This window comes from Lithobates pipiens, unplaced genomic scaffold (genome assembly GCF_037356315.1).
Source record: "Lithobates pipiens isolate NorthernLeopardFrog02 unplaced genomic scaffold, aLitPip1_a1.2 Scaffold_13, whole genome shotgun sequence".
Classification (NCBI taxonomy): domain Eukaryota; kingdom Metazoa; phylum Chordata; class Amphibia; order Anura; family Ranidae; genus Lithobates; species Lithobates pipiens.
The window spans coordinates 459,130,532-459,149,029 of NW_027507718.1; the positions used below are offsets into that span (position 1 = coordinate 459,130,532).

At 45.3% G+C, this 18,498-nt stretch overlaps 1 protein-coding gene across 1 annotated transcript in view; it reads right to left on the bottom strand.

The window, feature by feature from the left end:
* EVC2 (EvC ciliary complex subunit 2) overlaps positions 1-18,498 on the bottom strand; it is a 287,368-nt gene that overhangs the window by 243,393 nt on the left and 25,477 nt on the right. The window contains exon 3 of the mRNA XM_077477799.1: positions 9,272-9,417. Within this exon, the coding sequence (XP_077333925.1) occupies positions 9,272-9,417 (146 nt within the window). The remainder of the gene's footprint in view (positions 1-9,271; positions 9,418-18,498) is intronic.

Genomic DNA, 18,498 nt, shown 5'->3' on the forward strand with positions numbered 1-18,498 from the left:
AAGGTTCCGGCAGCGTCTGCCAGACCTTCACAGCGCATGCGCCACTGTTGTCAGTGGTGCATGCAAAGTGAATATCTCCTAAACCGTACAGGTTTTGGAGATATTCATTTTACCTACAGGTAAGCCTTATTATTGGCTTAGCTGTAGGTAAAAATAGAAAAAAAAAAGGGTATACAACCACTTTAAGGTAAAAAATGTTTTTAGGTTTAGTAACACTTTAAATGCATACAGATGGCTCAGGAGCAAGAACACACAAGTGCCCCCATAGCAGGTGGCTTGTTATGAGGGCACTTGACAGGGGAGAGGAGCTCAGAGAACAGAAGGGGGACCCGTAAAGAGGACGATAGGGGCTGCTCTGAGCAAAACCATTGCACAAAGCAGGCAAGAATAACACGTTTGTTTGTTTTTTTTTAAATCTGCATTTACTTCAATCCCTTTAAGTTGAACCTATAGCTCTGCAACCAGCAAAGCTCATGCTTCTTGCTGACAGGAGTGCTCTGGCTCTGACTCAGCAGGGAACATGTTGTATCTCTTCCCAAGAGAAAGCAAGGGTCCCACTCTGCAGCATGCTGACAGGGGACAGGCTATAGCTGCTTATGTAACAATAGACTGCAGTTTTTACAGAGGACTGGTGAGAAAGCCCAGTAAAGATGCCAATCTGTTGTGGTGGGACCTAAAGTAAGGAGGTGCCCGTGAGGTATTTGACAGTCATGTTACTGAGGCTTCCTGGCTACAAGGGTTGCCATGTTCTGGCTTAGATCAGTTTTGCTGAGGATGCATGTTTAGTACAAGGTAACATGTCAGGGTTCTTTGGGGTCAGCTCAATGGGGGGGGGGGCAGGCACGCTACAATGGCAGGTGGCCATTGGAGGAGGATAATGTCCATCATTCATGAATGTGAAAGCAACAAATTGCGATCAGTGAGCCCGCCACCGGTGTTCATCCTGAAAGACTGACCCCCGGGTATAAGCGGTCTGACATGGCATGAAGATGTAAAACAATGGGTGATCTGATCAAAGGACATCAAACTGCACTCCACATCGGGATGAGACTGTATAGTCCTCCTCCTGTATCTCTCGGCTCAATCAAGAATAGAGACCTCCGAAGGACCAGCTTGAAGCTGATCCCCTTGAAAACATCTGTTTAGACTAAGCGTACCTCGGGGCGGGGCGAAGCTTGCACTGACCTCGCCCATGCTTTGCTGGAGCTGGCACCAGCAGCGTTTTCTTATGCTTTGTATGATTACGAGATAAGCAATTTGTAAGTCGTTTTTTAATCTTCATTTATTACATTTGAAATAGTAAAACACTAATGGAGGTCTCTCTTCTTGATTAAGCCACCTAGAGATAGAGGAGGACAATACAGTCTCATCTAAATGTGAAGTGCCGTTTGATGTCCTTTGATCGGATGACCCATTGTTTTACATCTCCATGCTATGTCAGACCTCCTAGAACTTGGGGCCTGCATGCGCAGTACACAGCGGACACTATCCGATGGAGGACACTATGTGATAGTATAGTACACCGGAAAGGGCCAATGCAGAGCAGTAGTGATGAGAGAGAAAAGTATAGCTAAAAGTAAGAAGAAAAAGGAAAGCTAGAGAAGAGAAGTGGAGATAAGTTTTTTTTTGGAAGATCAGGGTTCATTGACCCACTCTGTTGCTCAATTTCTCTGATGAGGTGTAATGGCCTTAGGATTTCATTTGTGGACTTAATTAATTATCTTTTTACAACTTTGGAGTTTTCACAACTTTAGCATCTTTGATGAACACAATGTATGTTTTATAAGCTTTAATCACACAGTGCAACTAGGTTTCTAAATGTTTAATTAGCGGTTTGGTATTTCATGCTATAGATTGCCGCTGTGGTGATACCATCACTCCATATACGTACCATAATTTAAAGCACTGAGCACAGTTTTTTGATTCAGTTTATTAAACCCCATGTGCCTCCCCCCGTCCCCATGCAAGTCTGGCTGGAAACAAATCTGTGAAGAACACCAACAATACTTTACTGTACACAGGGTTTATTTTCTCAGAGAATAGGTGCAGGAACTCAACCATGCCCGCCACACACACATACCTGCCAAAAGGCATCAAATAGTAGCTCTTCCCTCTGCATACAACCACCTCCCTCCACCCTCATCTTCTCCCCCCTCCTTAAAAGCTCCACCATCTGTCATATATCTTACCTTTGTTGCAATATTAATCTGAAACACCTACCCAGCTGTAGTACCTCCCAGCATACTATACTATACTACAGTCACCTGCAAGGGAGAGTATGCAGTAGGAGCATCAACAACTGGTGGTCACCAGGGAGAAATGGAGACCACAGAGGTGCAGCATACCACGCACCCTCTCCTGCCCATGACTGCACTGAACCCTAGGCACCTCTTCTGTATCTCCCTTGTCCCTGTTCGGCACTCAGTGGGATTTACGCTATGCTAAGCTATCACTTGTAAACGCAGAAGCTGGACTTCAGTGTTACCAAGTGATAGCGCTGAGCAGGGAGCAGAAGACCAGAGCCAGAGGTGGTAGAACTGAGTTCCCCCTAGTTCCTGCTGAAAAAAAAACCCTGACTATACATAATGGCAGCTTAGCCACTGCCAAAGGTTTGTTAACATGGAAGGTACAGAGCATTTCTCTGTATTACTACCAGTAAATAAAAAAAAAAGACAATAGTTGATATTTGTATTTTTATACTATACTAAAAATGGGAAAATTTGCCAATTAGATTTGCTGCATTAAGTGTGCAGTTGAGCATTATGAATATGGCATATATGCATCTGTGTATCTACATGTGAATGAATTAACACATGCCCTTCAGAAAAAAAGATCATACTTTGGGGAAAAACAATGTAGATAAAGCTCCGAACGTGCCTAGCTTTCAACCGACACTAGTATGATAAATGTCCCCTGAAATCTATATCAAGGCTCAGTGAGCTGTGTGAAAGATGTTGGCATAACGCACATGAATGTCTGTCATAAAATGCCCGAGTACTGCGAACATGGAAAAGTAGAACATGTCTCAGGAGAAAGGTGAAAATGTGAAGCAACATGGAGAAGAACATCATTACCATGGAGCAGACAGTGTAGCGTGCTAGGTCAGTATATGTGATAGAATAGAATCATGGAACCCCATCCCCACACCAACTTATAATAATAATATTGATATCTTAAGGAGCAGAAGATTTCTAGAGGTGCCTGGAGCCAAAACAAAGTTTAAAGCAGAACTCTAGGGCCCATTGATGGTTTCTAAAAATGGTGCCCTGAAGATGAAAATATATAAAAATTTTAAATACAGCTTTCATTGCAGTACTTGGCCTTCATTCGGAAAGTCGTCCCCTACAAAAAGTCCACTCCGTTCAGCTGCTGTCAGTTACATAGTTAGTCTGGTTGAAAAAAGACACAAGTCCATCCCGTTCAACCAATACTGTCACTGATCTTCAGTGTTGAATGCCAGCCAACATCATTCAGACCACTTCTGCAAGCCCAGGATGTTATGTCCACACACTTGGGAGCCCAGTATGTTATGTACACATCCCTGGGAACCTCTGCACTAATGTATAACTGCCAATCAGTCAAGGAGGAAAGACACACCACCTTCAAGGAACTGGACTGAGCAGAAGGACCACAGATAAAAAGGTAGATGTAGTGGAAAGGGGGGGGGGGGGTTGGGGGTAGGGTCAAAAACAAGTGGAGATAAATGTTAAACTCTGTAGTCAAAGGTAACAATCATGGAACGAAAGCCAATACACTGTCTGATTGGGAACGCTGGATGGAGGCATGGTGTGCCTATACTCCAACATCAGGGTATTGATGATCCTTCTAAAGCTGGCTGTGAACCTGTAGTGCACAGACCCCCTCCCTCCAATGGGTACCACTATTTGTCCCAAGTTCTATTCCCCAGTAAGTGCAAGCAGCCAGGCACACATTTTCCCAGTCTCTCTTCACTAGAATCAGGCATAAAGTGTCTTTTTTTTAGATTTATTGTTTATTAAACTTGGGTAGGGTGCATTGTGAACCTAGGAATACTACAGAACTAGTACAAAAGGTAATGGAGGACACTCTCTAACTGCATTGTCTCTTTAGTGACTAGTGAACTACACCTCAGAGGACTCCATTGCAAAAGTAAGACCTGAGGTGGCAAAAATTTCAATTAGCTTTCCCAAAGGTTGTCAAGGACAGTCTATATGATCTTTTCAGCTTGTACTCACTGTGCCCTGGGTACTTGAATGTTTCCTGCAGTACCAGTCAGCTTCCATACTGAGCGTCTTCAGGTTAGATCCTCTGTGGACTTCCTTCAACTGATTTCAAGAACTCTGGACATGGGTCCCCTAGCTCTAAGTGGAGCTGGGACCCAGATGGCATCTTCTAAACTGCAGCTTTGTGCCCAGAGGACAAGGACCCTGCTGTTCCAGGCCCCAAACCCAGTTGTACACCCCTCAGCCCCCAACTAGCCACCAGTTGTACACCCCTCAGCCCCCAACTAGCCACCAGTTGTACACCCCTCAGCCCCCAACTAGCCACCAGTTGTACACCCCTCAGCCCCCAACTAGCCATTCTTTCTGCCAGGAATTGGAAAAGGCTGTACGAATATGCAAGTGAGGCAAGTGGAATCTACCAAGATTCAGGGTAAAGCAGCAGAGCTGTATTTGAGTGTCAGCTACCAATCATTACTAGAGACCTGGACTGATCACTGTGTTGGGAGTGCATAGTAAGGATGTTCTTAGCACAGGAAACCTCTGCCGCCTATGGATGCATATGTGTGGAGTGTGGACAACAAAGCACAAGAGGCTGCCTTTATTATCTACTACTAAATGCCAACTGCCATGCTGACGGAGACACTGACCAAGAACAAGTATGCAGATAAGTCTAAATACGATGCTGTCCAAGACACCAGAGTTTGACCATGTATACTCCATAATCTGACATTAGTCTGATAAAAGTCTCTGAAGACCTTTGTCATGGTGGGGGGCGGGGGAGTGACTGGAACTCAGTTGTACCAGCATTCTCAACCCAGGGCTGCCCACCCTCCTTTAAAGCTGGCCATACAATAATTTTGGCCCATTCCTAATAAGCAGTTTGAAATTCGGTCAGTGGGTGTCCCTACTGGCATCATACCGCCTGACATCCTTTGACTGAAAAATAGAAGGAGGCTGGTAAAAATGTGTTGGCCAAGCAGTGCTTGCATCCAATCAGATGCAGGGACTCTTCAGGAATTTTAACAGCCAGTGGGGCTGACCGTCAGAATCGGAGGTGGGGGATTCGTCCAGGAGTGAGTTTTTTGCAAAAAAGGAGGAACATGCTAGATTTATTTTGTTCAGCCTGCAGGCTGAATTAAAGAAATCTACTGATGTATGGCCAACTTTAGGGACATGTTCTGCACTAGCGAGAAGGGCAGTTAGGGCAATTACTCAGAGGGGAAAAGGTATTTTCAGGCTTTTTTATTAATAAAAAAATTCTACTTTACAGTGATACAGGGTTAAAAAGAGAAAAAAAAAAGGGTGTAAGACTCCGCCAGCGGAGAGCACTTCCACTGCATACATTTCCAAGATTAAAGAAACAAAAACAAAAAAACTGGAGCGTGCAAAATCTGGTGCAGCTCTGCATAGAAATCAATCAGCTTCCAGGTATTTTTGTGAAAGCGCTTTCCAACCAGCTACCGTCATTATACGACGGCAGGTCGGCACGATCCCGCAAATTGCCGGAGCTATATGTCGGCTCGCAGGATCGGGATAGCAGGCATGTGCACGTGCCCGCTGCACTATGGGGGTGTGGATGCTCGTGGCCGACGGTCGCGATGACCGCCGGCCACGAGCGATCACAGGCATGAGAAGCAGAACAGGGACGTGTGTTTGTAAACACACAAATTCCTGTTCTGCAAGGAATGACAGACCCCGAGTTCCTAATAGCTAGGAACCACGATCTGTCATCCCCTCTAGTCAGTCCCCTCCCCCTACAGTTAAAAACACACACAGGGAGCACAGTTAATCGCCCCCTAGTGTTAACCCCTTCACTGCCAGTGACAATTTTGTGCAGTAATCATTGCATTTTTATAGCACTGATCACTGTATAAATTCCAGTGGTCCCAAAAATGTGTCAAAAGTGTCCGATGTGTCTGCCATAATGTCGCAGTCTTGATAAAAATCACAGAACGCTGCCATTACTAGTAAAAAAATAGTAATAATAGAAATGCTATAAATCTATCCCTTAATTTGTAGACGCTATAACTTTTGCACAAACCAATCAATATACGCTTATTGCAATTTTTGTTTTTTTTTACCAAAAATATGTAAACTAATACATATCGGTCTAAATTGAGAAAAAAAAATGGGGATATTTATTATAGCAAAAAGTACAAAATATTGTGTTTTTTTTTCAAAATTGTCACTTTTTTTTGTTTATAGCGCAAAAAATAAAAACCACAGAGGCGATCAAATACCGCCAAAAGAAAGTTCTACAGCCTACTCCTGCAGCCAGGAGAAGGACAGAAGGAAAGCCTACTCCTGCAGCCAGGAGAAGGATAGAAGGACAGCTTACTCCTGCAGCCGGGAGAAGGACAGAAGGAAAGCCTACTCCTGCAGCCAGGAGAAGGATAGAAGGACAGCTTACTCCTGCAGCCGGGAGAAGGACAGAAGGAAAGCCTACTCCTGCAGCCGGGAGAAGGACAGAAGGAAAGCCTACTCCTGCAGCCAGGAGAAGGATAGAAGGACAGCTTACTCCTGCAGCCGGGAGAAGGACAGAAGGAAAGCCTACTCCTGCAGCCGGGAGAAGGACAGAAGGAAAGCCTACTCCTGCAGCCGGGAGAAGGACAGAAGGAAAGCCTACTCCTGCAGCCGGGAGAAGGACAGCCTACTCCTGCAGCCGGGAGAAGGACAGAAGGACAGCCAACTCCTGCAGCTGGGAGAAGGAAAGCCTACTCCTGCAGCCAGGAGAAGGACAGAAGGAAAGCCTACTCCTGCAGCCGGGAGAAGGACAGAAGGAAAGCCTACTCCTGCAGCCAGGAGAAGGACAGAAGGACAGCCTACTCCTGCAGCCAGGAGAAGGACAGAAGGACAGCCTACTCCTGCAGCCGGGAGAAGGACAGAAGGACAGCCTACTCCTGCAGCCAGGAGAAGGACAGAAGGAATCCTTACTCCTGTAGCCGGGAGGAGGACAGAAGGACAGCCTACTCCTGCAGCCGGGAGGACAGAAGGAAAACCTACTCCTGCAGCCAGAAGGACAGAAGGAAAGCCTACTCCTGCAACCTGGAGAAGGACAGAAGGACAGCCTACTACTGTAGCCGGGAGAAGGACAGAAGGGAAGCCTACTCCTGCAGCTGGGAGGAGGACAGAAGGAAAGCCTACTCCTGGAGCCGGGAGAAGGACAGAAGGAAAGCCTACTCCTGCAGCCGGGAGAAGGACAGAAGGAAAGCCTACTCCTGCAGCCAGGAGAAGGACAGAAGGAAAGCCTACTCCTGCAGCCGGGAGAAGGACAGCCTACTCCTGCAGCCCGGGAGAAGGACAGCCTACTCCTGCAGCCCGGGAGAAGGACAGCCTACTCCTGCAGCCCGGGAGAAGGACAGCCTACTCCTGCAGCCCGGGAGAAGGACAGCCTACTCCTGCAGCCTGGGAGAAGGACAGCCTACTCCTGCAGCCCGGGAGAAGGACAGCCTACTCCTGCAGCCCGGGAGAAGGACAGCCTACTCCTGCAGCCTGGGAGAAGGACAGCCTACTCCTGCAGCCCAGGAGAAGGACAGAAGGAAAGTCTACTCCTGCAGCTTTTTAGCACAATTTTCTCAAACACACTGAGAGAATACATAAGAGTGGCTCTTTAAGAATGGCATTGTTACTCATCATGGATACAGTGCAACAAGTTCATTCCCTTTCCAAAATACGGCCATATAATCTTCTCTTATACCGTGATCTTGGTTATTAAGGTGCACGGAGATCTGACACAGCACATCAATCCCATACTGCTGCTTTGACTCTGAGTTCACAATCCTATTAGCAGCATGACAACTATGAAAGAAGTCAGAAAATACAGAGAGCAATCCTATGACCAGCTGGTAGGGAATAGCTATCTGGATGCCTCCGGGGGGTCTCAAAGGATGCAGTTCCCTGACCGAAAAGCTGCAATAACAAATAAATGTGTTTCTAAGTTGCAAATGGAGAAATGTTATCCGCATTCTACTGAAGGCGGGTAAAAAAAAAATACAAATTGGGATAACAAAATAGCAGGAACTGCTCTGATACTTCACAGGTCCGTTAACTAACAGCTGAACTAGAGAGACCAGCACACTCAGCACTCGAGGCAACAGAATGGCTCCAGGGTTGCTGTAAGACTGGAGTGCGCCTGGGGCAATGAAAACTAGATGCACCTTTATAATTTATAATAAGAGAGGTATTTACAGGGCTAAACAAACTCCTTCTGAGCTTGAGATTTAGTCCAATTTTTTAAAACACTCACTGAATCATGAAAACATTGCTAGATTTTTTTATTTATTTTTTTATACAATACTCTTTTCACCTTCTTTTTCATCCTTTATTGTATATCACTGCTGCTGATTTCCTGCATCCTCTTTGCAGCCATTTCCTGCCCACAAGCACTCCAGCTATGGCTGCGTGGCATTTCTCAAAGCCCCGGTTTTCTGATGGTGACAACAGTGGTTCATTCCTGCATAATGTGTCTTGAAACATCCACTTGTAGTGTTCATGAGAAGGTCGTGTGACAGGGTGATAAGGCAGGAGAACTGGCAGACATAGACACAGAGTTGCCACCCTAAGGCTGGGCACACAAGTCATCTTTTTCTCGCTCAACCAGCAGGGTGAACAAAATAAAAAGACTTGCTTTTCCCATTCACACGCTCCATGTAGACGAGGGAATTCTTGCTGCTGTGATATTGTATTCTGACAGCGGAGACTTCCCTGCTGCCAGAATACACTGATCAGCGCCGCAGGCTATAGCCAGTTGTGCTGATCGAGAGATCATTTTCCAACAGGCGATTTGTACACAAGTCGCCCTAGAAGCCAAGCAGCCTCTGCTGCATGAACATGGTAGTAAAGGAGGAAAGGGATAACCTTAGCAGTCTGCTTCTGCTCCTTTGCACACAGGCTAAGGTTTGGGAGGTGACCATACTGTAGTGTACTGCCCAACAGCAGTAGAGAAAAGTGAGGTTGACAACCTGGCTGAGCTGTCTAGCAGGGCTGTGCAATTCCTAAGATCGGAAGGTTTAGAAATACGTACAAATCTTTGGGCAGATATACATCATTCGTTCTTGTTATCGGCATACCTGGGATTGGGGTGCGGCTCGTTTAAATAGCGCCCTCTTCATCCATCCTGGGATCAGAGAAAACATGGAGTGAGTCCACAGACTGTCAGATGCAGCAGATGTAACAAGGGCTTCATCCTGAAACATTCTTTGTTGTAAACACAAATCTGAAATGTAAAAAGATAAAACGTATTTTCAATCGCTGTGTTTGGTAACATTCATTTTTAAACCAACTTCAAACAATAACCCAACCCTTTTGCTGTCAGACATTTTTGATCTTTTTTCTACTTTTTTTATTTAAAAAGTCATTTTAGGCCTGAAGATTACTTAAAACCCCTAAAACACTACACCGATCAGCCATAACATGGCTTTGCGCTCTGTTATTGGCACACCATTTCGTCATTTTGAAAATGTGTGTTGCGCCTTGCGTGCGCCTCTACTGATGGCGCACAGCTTTTGTAAATCACCCCTATAGGCTTTTAGCGGTGTTTAGTGGCAGGGAAGAAAAACCCACTCCAGTGCGTCTAGGAGCTGCAGAGTTTGGGCAAAAAAATGCTTGACGCTGCTAAACGCTGCTAAACACGCCTAAACGCTAGATGTGTTTAGCGCTTGAGCATTAATTCATTTCAATGGCCAGAATAAACTATTTATTCTAGCCAATGAAATGAATTAACGTTCAAGAGTTTGATGCCTGTAAAAGCTCCTTAAAGCTCCTTTTACAAGCGGCAGGCATTTTTTTCTGCAAAAACGCTGCTGGCTTTTAGGAGCGTTAAATAAACATCCTGTGTGCATAAGGCCTAAACTGGTAATCTGAAAGGGCTTTTACACTTGTGCTATGAGGGACACCGCATGTGATTCGCATTGCAATCGCACCGCATTCCTGTGCAAGTCACATGAGATGTCTGTGAGGTTCCTTTTGAGCCATTCATTTTGTATGGCTCAAATCGCACCGCATCTGCTCCAAAATAGTGCAGGACCCCTTTTTTTTTTCCGCCCCAAAATCGCATCATATAAAAGGTGCTCAGACCCATGCATTCCAATTCTGCCACTTGCACTGCATTTTGTAAGCTGTTTTGGGGAATCGTTAATTTAACCACTTCAGCCCCCCAAATGGATTTACCCCCTTAATGACCAGGCCATTTTTTTCGATATGGCACTGAGTTATTTTAACTAACAATTGCACAGGCGTGCGACGCTGTACCCAAATAAAATGGATGTCCTTTTTTTTCCCTACAAAACAGAGCTTTCTTTTGGTGGTATTTTATCATCTCTGCAATTTTTTTTGCGCTATCAACAAAAAAAGACTGACAATTTTGAAAATTAAAAAAAATAAAAATAAATTTTTTTTTTTTTTTACAATATATATACACATACACACACACACATATACATACACACACACTTTCTGCTCTAAAATATATCCCAAAAAATTAAAAAACAAAAAATGTAATTTCTTTCTACTACATATTTTTGTTAAACAAAATCCCAATAAGCGTATATTGATTAGTTTGCGCAAAAGCTATAGCATCTACAAACTATGGGATAGATTTAAGGATTTTATTTATTTTTTATTGTTTTTACTAGTAATGGCGGGGATCATCGATTTTTAGCGGGATTGAGGTGGACAAATCTGGCCCTAAGTGACACTTTTTGGGGACCAGTGACACCAATACAGTGCTAAAGAAAATGCACTGATCACTGTATAAATGACACTGGCAGGGAAGGGGTTAACATCAGGGGCGATCAAAGGATTAACTGTGATCCCTGCAAATATTTTCTTACTATGTGGGGGATGGACTGACAGGAAGAACACAGAGATCCCTGTTCCTGATTACCAAGGATGAGCTCCGGTGTGTTCGCACACTCCACATGCAAAGCCCACCATTAAGTCGGCGCAGCGCTGCGCTAATCACAGGCGAGACATTGCCCAATCTCTGCAGCCGCACATCAGGGCAATGTCTCACTGCCTGTGATTAGCGCAGTTATGCGCCGACTTCCTGGCGGGCTCTGCATGTGAAGTGTGCGAACACGCCGGAGCTCATCCTTACTGATTACTAGGAACAGAAGATCTCTGTGTACTTCCCTGTCAGAACGGGGATCTGCCTTGTTTACATAGGCAGATCCCTGTTCTGCCTCTCTGTGGAGTGATAGCAGGTGGTTGATTGGCTCCCCTGCCGTGCAGCAGGCACATGCGCCCACAGTATCTAGTGCACGAAAAACATTGCACAATTATGTTGTTTCACGCAATAGAGCCGCCCTGCCGCAGTATATATGCGATGGGCGGTTTTTACGTGGTTAACATTGGGACCCGCAGCAGATCGCATGAACAGAGTGATTTCAATGCAGTGCAGGAAATGCACAGTATTTGCTGTGTTTCCCACATCGCATTAGTGTGAACTTAGGCTCAAAGCATCACCTATGGAGATTTTCAGGTACCGCAGTTTGTCTCCATTTCACGGACGTGTGAAAATTCATATCTTGACATGTTTGGTATCCATTTCCTCAGAACAACATCATCTTTTAGATTTTACCCAAAAAAGTGTGTTTTTTCCTGAAAATTTGCATTTGATAAATGGCTGTGCGAATATTGTGCAACATAAAAAAAAAGCAACAACCACCCTTTTATTCTCCAGGGCCTCTGCTTTCAGGAAAATATTTTTTTTATAATATATATATATATATATATATATATATATATATATATATATAAAAATAATGTTTGGGGGGTTAAAAATGCTGATTTTAACATGTATGTGAGAAATATCAAAATTGGCCTAGGCAGCAAGTGAATCATTGCACTTTATGTCCCAGCATCCAAAGACAAATGGCCACATAACAGGCAAGGCCAGATCAGCCCAGGCTGCTGACAGTAGTATTAGTAATAGGCAACAAATAAGGTATAGTTCTTGATAAGCGTCAATGTGTCTTGAATCCTGAGTTGGGGTGCACTTTAAAAGTCTGTACTTTACTGCTTTTATTTTGTTGATGCTGTTGGAAAAAATAAATAAAAAATCCTTCAGCACTTACGCCTTACAAAAGCTGAGCGCTAAACGCTTTCCTTTGTCAATTTTCCCTGTTGATGTCTGTATTGTGTAACATAAATAAATGATGCAGTATAAGGGAAACATATTTACAGCTTACACATTTGTGCCATGTGGTGAATGGATCGATAGGAGACGGAGGGCAAAAGCCGCTGTTATATAAACAAAATGACGCTTAGAAGTCGGGTTTTTGGACCTCCTGTGGTAATGTTGTTGTGTTGGATCAAGCAGATTATACATGTGACATTTTCATATATAGAAGAGAAATATCTAAAATCTTCATACTAAATGCATTGAGGACCTGTGACAAACTACTTTAATTCATTTTTTACTAATTCTTTATTTAAATAAAGCAGTGTCCAATAGGCTGTACATATGCCCGCAACATATACTACAATTATAGGTGTATACGGGCTCATTTTCAGATATTGGTAGAAAATATATAATACCAAGGGAGTTCTGTCTCTAGCAGGATATTAGGTTGTTTTGCCTGCAATATCAAATTGGACCACAAGATGGAGTCAGTGGTAAATTTGCTGTTTTTTTAAAACTAGAAATTGTTCACCTTTAACAAAAGTTCCCATGATTCTTTAGTCTAAAGCCCCATACACACTCAGACATACAATGAATAAGCTAGGCTGTTGGTGACGATAAGTAATTTTCACCAGCGATACTGCTTTTAGTCTCTAAGATGGAGTCTGAGTTCCCAGGATGCACCTATTTCTCTTCCTTTAGCCCCATACACACTATCAGATTTTCTGCTGATTTTTTTTCCTTCAGATTTACCAAAACCATATAATATGAGGTAAAACCTTAGGAGTTTCAATTTGTATGCAATCAGGCAGGCCCTTGCACTACATGGTTTTGGTAAATCTGAAGGAAAAACTCAGCAGAAAATCTGATAGTGTGTATGGGGCTTAAGGAAGAGAAATAGGTGAATCCTGGGAACTCAGACTCCATCTTAGAGACTAAAAGAAGTATCGCTGGTGAAAATTACTTATCGCTACCAACAGCCAAGCTTATTCATTGTATGTCTGTATACTTCATATACTGATAATATTTATCTCTTATTAGTTTTTTCCCCAATAGTTTCACCCACCCACTTTTATTAGTAAAGCTTCAAGAATACACTCAGTCTGGCTTATTGCAGAATAGGAGGCTTTAGCTGCATGTCGCGTTACACACAGGAAAATGTGTAGCAAGGACAGAACAAAGCGGTATAACCCCAGGAAGAGGCTGGGTAATGCCGTGTATACACGACCAGACTTTTCGACGGACTAGGTCCGACGGAACGAATCCGCCGGACAATTCGATCGTGTGTGGGCTTCATCGGACCTTTGCTGTCTAAAAATCAGACGGACTTTAGATTTAAAACATGTTTCAAATCTTTCCGACGGACTTGACTCCGGGCAAAAAATCTGTTCATCTGTATGCTAGTCAGATGGACGAAAACCGACGCTAGGGCAGCTATTGGCTATGAACTTCCTTATTCTAGTCCAGTCGTAGGTCATCACGTTCGAATCTGTAGGACTTTGGTGTGCTTGTGTGTGGCGAAGTCCGTTCGTTCGGAAAGTCCGTCAGAACTCCGCCGAAAGTCCATCGGATCAAGTCCGTCAAAAAGTCTGCTCGTGTGTACACGGCATTAGACTCTGTAAAATGTAGGAAATATCAATCAGAATTAAACTACAGAAAACAAGGTTACATGCCAACCTCTGTTGCCATTTGCCAACAGTCTGTGAGAATGCGAGTGCCCAGGATAAAAGGAGGCCTCAACCAAAATAGGATGCTGCAATTTACTTATTGTGGAGAAGGGGGGAGCCAGGAAAGCGATTAGGAAAGAGCGAGAAGGGGCAAGAAGGGTGAAAAAAAAGAAGGTAAAACAGAGGAAGGGAGTAATAACCATAGTGTGAAGGGGTTAAAGAAACTCACTGTCCACTGGGACCAGCTTCAAGGAGGTCCTTAATTTCTAAGAAATGGATTAATATATTCCAATGAAACCAGGTTTTGGAGTACAGCTGCCATTTGCGGAGATGGACTGCTCTTATTAATGGGGTGCTGCAACAGCACCAGAGAACAAAGACTACAAGCTCCCCTAAGGTCCTTTATATGCATATAATTGTTTATGTCTTGTGTATTTTCAGTTTTCTGTATATCGCTGTATGCTGCAATTGTCCTGAGGAAACTCAGAAGAGCGAAACATGTAGGAAAGAAACAATGCAGGCTAAATAATATGCAAATTTGGTAATTTGCGGATTTGTGTAGGACTCTGCACCAGCCTTTGTATATTTATATTTCTTCACATTTTACATGTATGGAAAAATTGTTTTCCTTATTTGGGTAATGTCTCGTGTACATTTAATAAAACTTTATTGATTTTTATCTATTGTCTTTATATATCTGGTACCGTTATAAAAATTCCGGGGGTTGGTTACCCTCCAGTCCCCTGTTACCTTATTTCCCCTTTCTTTCTAAAAGACTACAAGCTGACAGCCGCAAAGGATGTTGGTAGTTGTGGTCCATTAATTTACAGAACATCCTTTCGATTGTGGGAGTAAGTGGGAGGAAGAAGTTTTCTCACTAGCTGGTAAAAACAGGGGGTGAGGGGGGTGTGGGGGCTGGTACATTTGTAAAACGTAACACCCTGAAAATGGGTGTAACATGTTACAAAAAGTGAACTTACCCTTTAAGGGAACAACTACCAGATAAAAGTGCTATAAGGGCTATTCTGAACTCCCCTATCCATGTACTGGAAGGTGAGAAACATTGCAGGGTTGGCATCCCTTTAGACATATTTAAACATTGGGGACTATCTCACCAGAAACTGATTTGAATTCCTATTGCAGAGGATGCCTAAAATTTGAATTGAAAATAGACTTGTGGGAAATCACACAAGCAGCAAATGACATTGCTGGGGGTGTCCAGTATAGCAATGGTGTACAAAAGGCCTCAAGGTTGCCATATTGCATTTCATGTTGCAGAACATTACAGTGGCTGCAGATTCATAAAGAAAAAGGAATTTTTGAAAAACATTAAATTACTGCATGGCGAGGGGCGTGGCCTGACCATGGAGGAGTGAAGACGTGTGTCTCCTCAGCTCCGTCTCACCGCCGCATTATAACAGCGCAAGGAGAGTGAATCTGTCCCCATCCTCACACGGCGATGTCCCACAAGAGCCGGGCGTCATCCCAGCACCCGCGGGTGGACCGCTCACGGCAAGCACAGCTCGATAATTTCTTCCCAGGACAGGAGGAGAAGGGCCGGGAGGCCTCCAAAATGGCGCCGGCCGGCAAGGCCCCGAAAGCTGGCAAGGCCGCGCCATCCGCGGCTGCAAAGTCGCACCGGAGGGACGCATCGCCGATACCTTCCCCGCAGTCGGTGAGTGATTCGGTCCCCCCGACCTCCCCCAAGTTGCCAAAGGAAGCCCCTGACGAACCGGACCCCCTGGCTGATGCTGATATCAGGCGCCATATTCTGTCCCTCCCCACCAAGGCTGACCTGGAGCGTTTTGCTGATAGAGTGGAGAAGGCGTTTAAGGAGGACATTGCACAGCTTAAGGCAGACACAGTACACCTGGGGGGCAGGATGGAGTCCCTGGAGCAGAGGTTTGAGGAGACCCTCCCTGTTATTAATATGCTGCGGGACCAATGTGATGCGCAGGGCCGTCAGATTGAGGCCCTGCTTTGTCAGTTGGACGACGCCGAGAATCGCAGTCGCAGAGCTAACATTAGGATCCGGGGCCTCCCGGAGGCCACAGGAGCTAGAGACATTGTTCCCACCCTGGAAGGCGTCTTTAAGGAGATCTTAGGCCTTCCTGCCACGGCTACTGTGGAAATTGACCATGCACATAGGGCTTTGAAGCCCCCCTCCCAAGACGTGAATAATCCCAGAGACATTATCTGTAAACTACATAAGTATACGCTTAAAGATCGCATAATGCAGAAAATGAGAGGGAAGCCTTATTTTGATTTTGATGGTGCACATCTGGCTTTTTACCAGGACATTTCAAGGCGCACTCTTATGCAACGCAGGGCCTTGCGCCCCCTCCTGCTGGCTCTTCAAGAGGCTGGCCTGCCGTACCGCTGGGGGTTCCCCTTTGCCCTCCAGGCAACCAGGGACGGAAAGACCGTGACTCTTCGTACTAAGGATGATCTCCCGCACTTTTTAGCTTCCTTGGAGCTGGAACAGGTTGACTTTCCGGACTGGAGGAACCCTTCGGACTTTGCGGCCTTTAGATTGCCGACACCGCAACCGTGGCTGCCCGCTAGAAGTCAGAACCGCAGACGGCGCCATAGGAGACAATCCATGGATCCTTCCACGGACTCTGCTGTCCTAGGTCCCTGAGGGTGCCGCATCTTATCTCAAGGACGCACTCCTGTGCTCTGAGGAACTCTGCGTTGACTCGATTTGACTTACCTGGGATTCCCCACGGCACTCTGTGCTGGTTTGAGTTTTTGCCTCACATATGTAGTTAATTTTCCTTTTTTTCCCTCTTTGAATGGCATTGTTTTTGTTCGGCCGTGGGGAACCTGCTACACGTTAGTCATTGCTGCCTTTTTTTTTTCTTTTTTTATTATTTTCCCCCTCCTTTATCACACCAAGTTAGATGCGGTGGGCGGAGGTGGGGACCCACTTCCCTCTTTGTTATGGGATTCCACGTACCCCCAGTAGGATGCCCGTTCTTTACCTTTTTTTTCTTTTTTACGGGCTTAGATCCTGGTTGGGATCTGAAGTTGTGGCCTGGTCCCCACCCTCCCTTTGGGGGGGGTGGGGACCTCGCCGTAACTTTTAGTTTTTTTCTACCTCTGACCGGCCTAGGCCGCTATGTTTTATCGATTGTGCCTTATATATCTCTCACGTGTATGTTTTCTCTCCCCCCTTCTCTCTCTCTCTCTTCCCGTGACTACTCTCCTTTTTCTGACTTTCCTTTCTTTAGGTCATCCCTGCCACTCTGCCGTCTGCACCGGGCGCGTCTCCACTTTTCGAGTATGACCCGACCTGACTTATTTGGATGGCTGCACTGCAGGTAAGCACTTACAATGTTAGGGGCCTATGCTCTCCTCATAAGCGTAGTAAGCTCTGGGGGGAATTGAAGCGCCTGAGGTCACAGGTGATTCTCCTTCAGGAGACTCACTTTACACATCAGTCGTCCCCTAGACTGCCTACCCATCTTTTTAACCAGTGGTTCCTGAGTAACTCCCCCCTAGCTAAATCGAGAGGTACAGCTATTGGCATACATAAGTCCTGCCCCTTCCAACCTTCTGATCATAAGGTAGACCCCCAGGGCAGATATGTTTTTTTGAAGGGCACCATAGCTGGACAACTCTACACGTTCGCGACGATTTATGCCCCTAACGCCGACCAACTCACTTTTATTGACCGTACATTAGACCGACTAGCGGATTTTAGGGAGGGTTTTTTAATTGTAGGAGGCGACTTTAACGTAAGCCCCGACCCCCAGTTGGACACATCCCATGCGAGACCCTCCCATTCCTACAAATTCCTTAAACATTACCGCAAGACTATGCAATCCCATCTCCTATCGGACGGTTGGCGGACACTGCACCCCCTTGAAAGGGACTAGTTATTATTCGAAGGTGCATGATGTCTACACGCGTATTGACCACGTCTACGTTGACCGCAATGTCCTGGAACTCCTTCAGTCCGCGTCTATTGACGTAATTTCTATCTCAGATCATGCCCCGGTGACAGTGGCTTTTGCCCTGCCCATGGGCCTGCAGAGGACCTGGACATGGCGGCTCAATGATAATTTATTAGATGATGGGGTAGCGGTGAAGGAGATCACAGATACACTGACTAACTACTTTAAGGAGAATCCGCCTGCCGAGGTGGGTGTAGGGGTAGTATGGGAGGCGCATAAGGCGGTGGTTAGAGGGGCCTTAATTTCTCAGGGGTCTAGGCTGAAAAAAGAACGCCAGGCTGATTTCACTCGGGTATACACTGCCCTTCAGAAAGCTGAACTCGATCATAAGACTAATGGGAGTCCAGAGGCTTTGTCGGCGTTGACGGAGCTACGGGAATTGTTCCTGCGGTTGTTGGACCGCCAAGCCCGCAAACAATTTCGCTTTTTGGCCCATAAATATTATGAACACGGGAATAAGTGCGGACGGATGCTGGCCCGCGCCCTCCGTAAACGCCACGCTCAGACCTATATTCACAAATTGCACGATTCTGCGGGGGTTCTGGTGG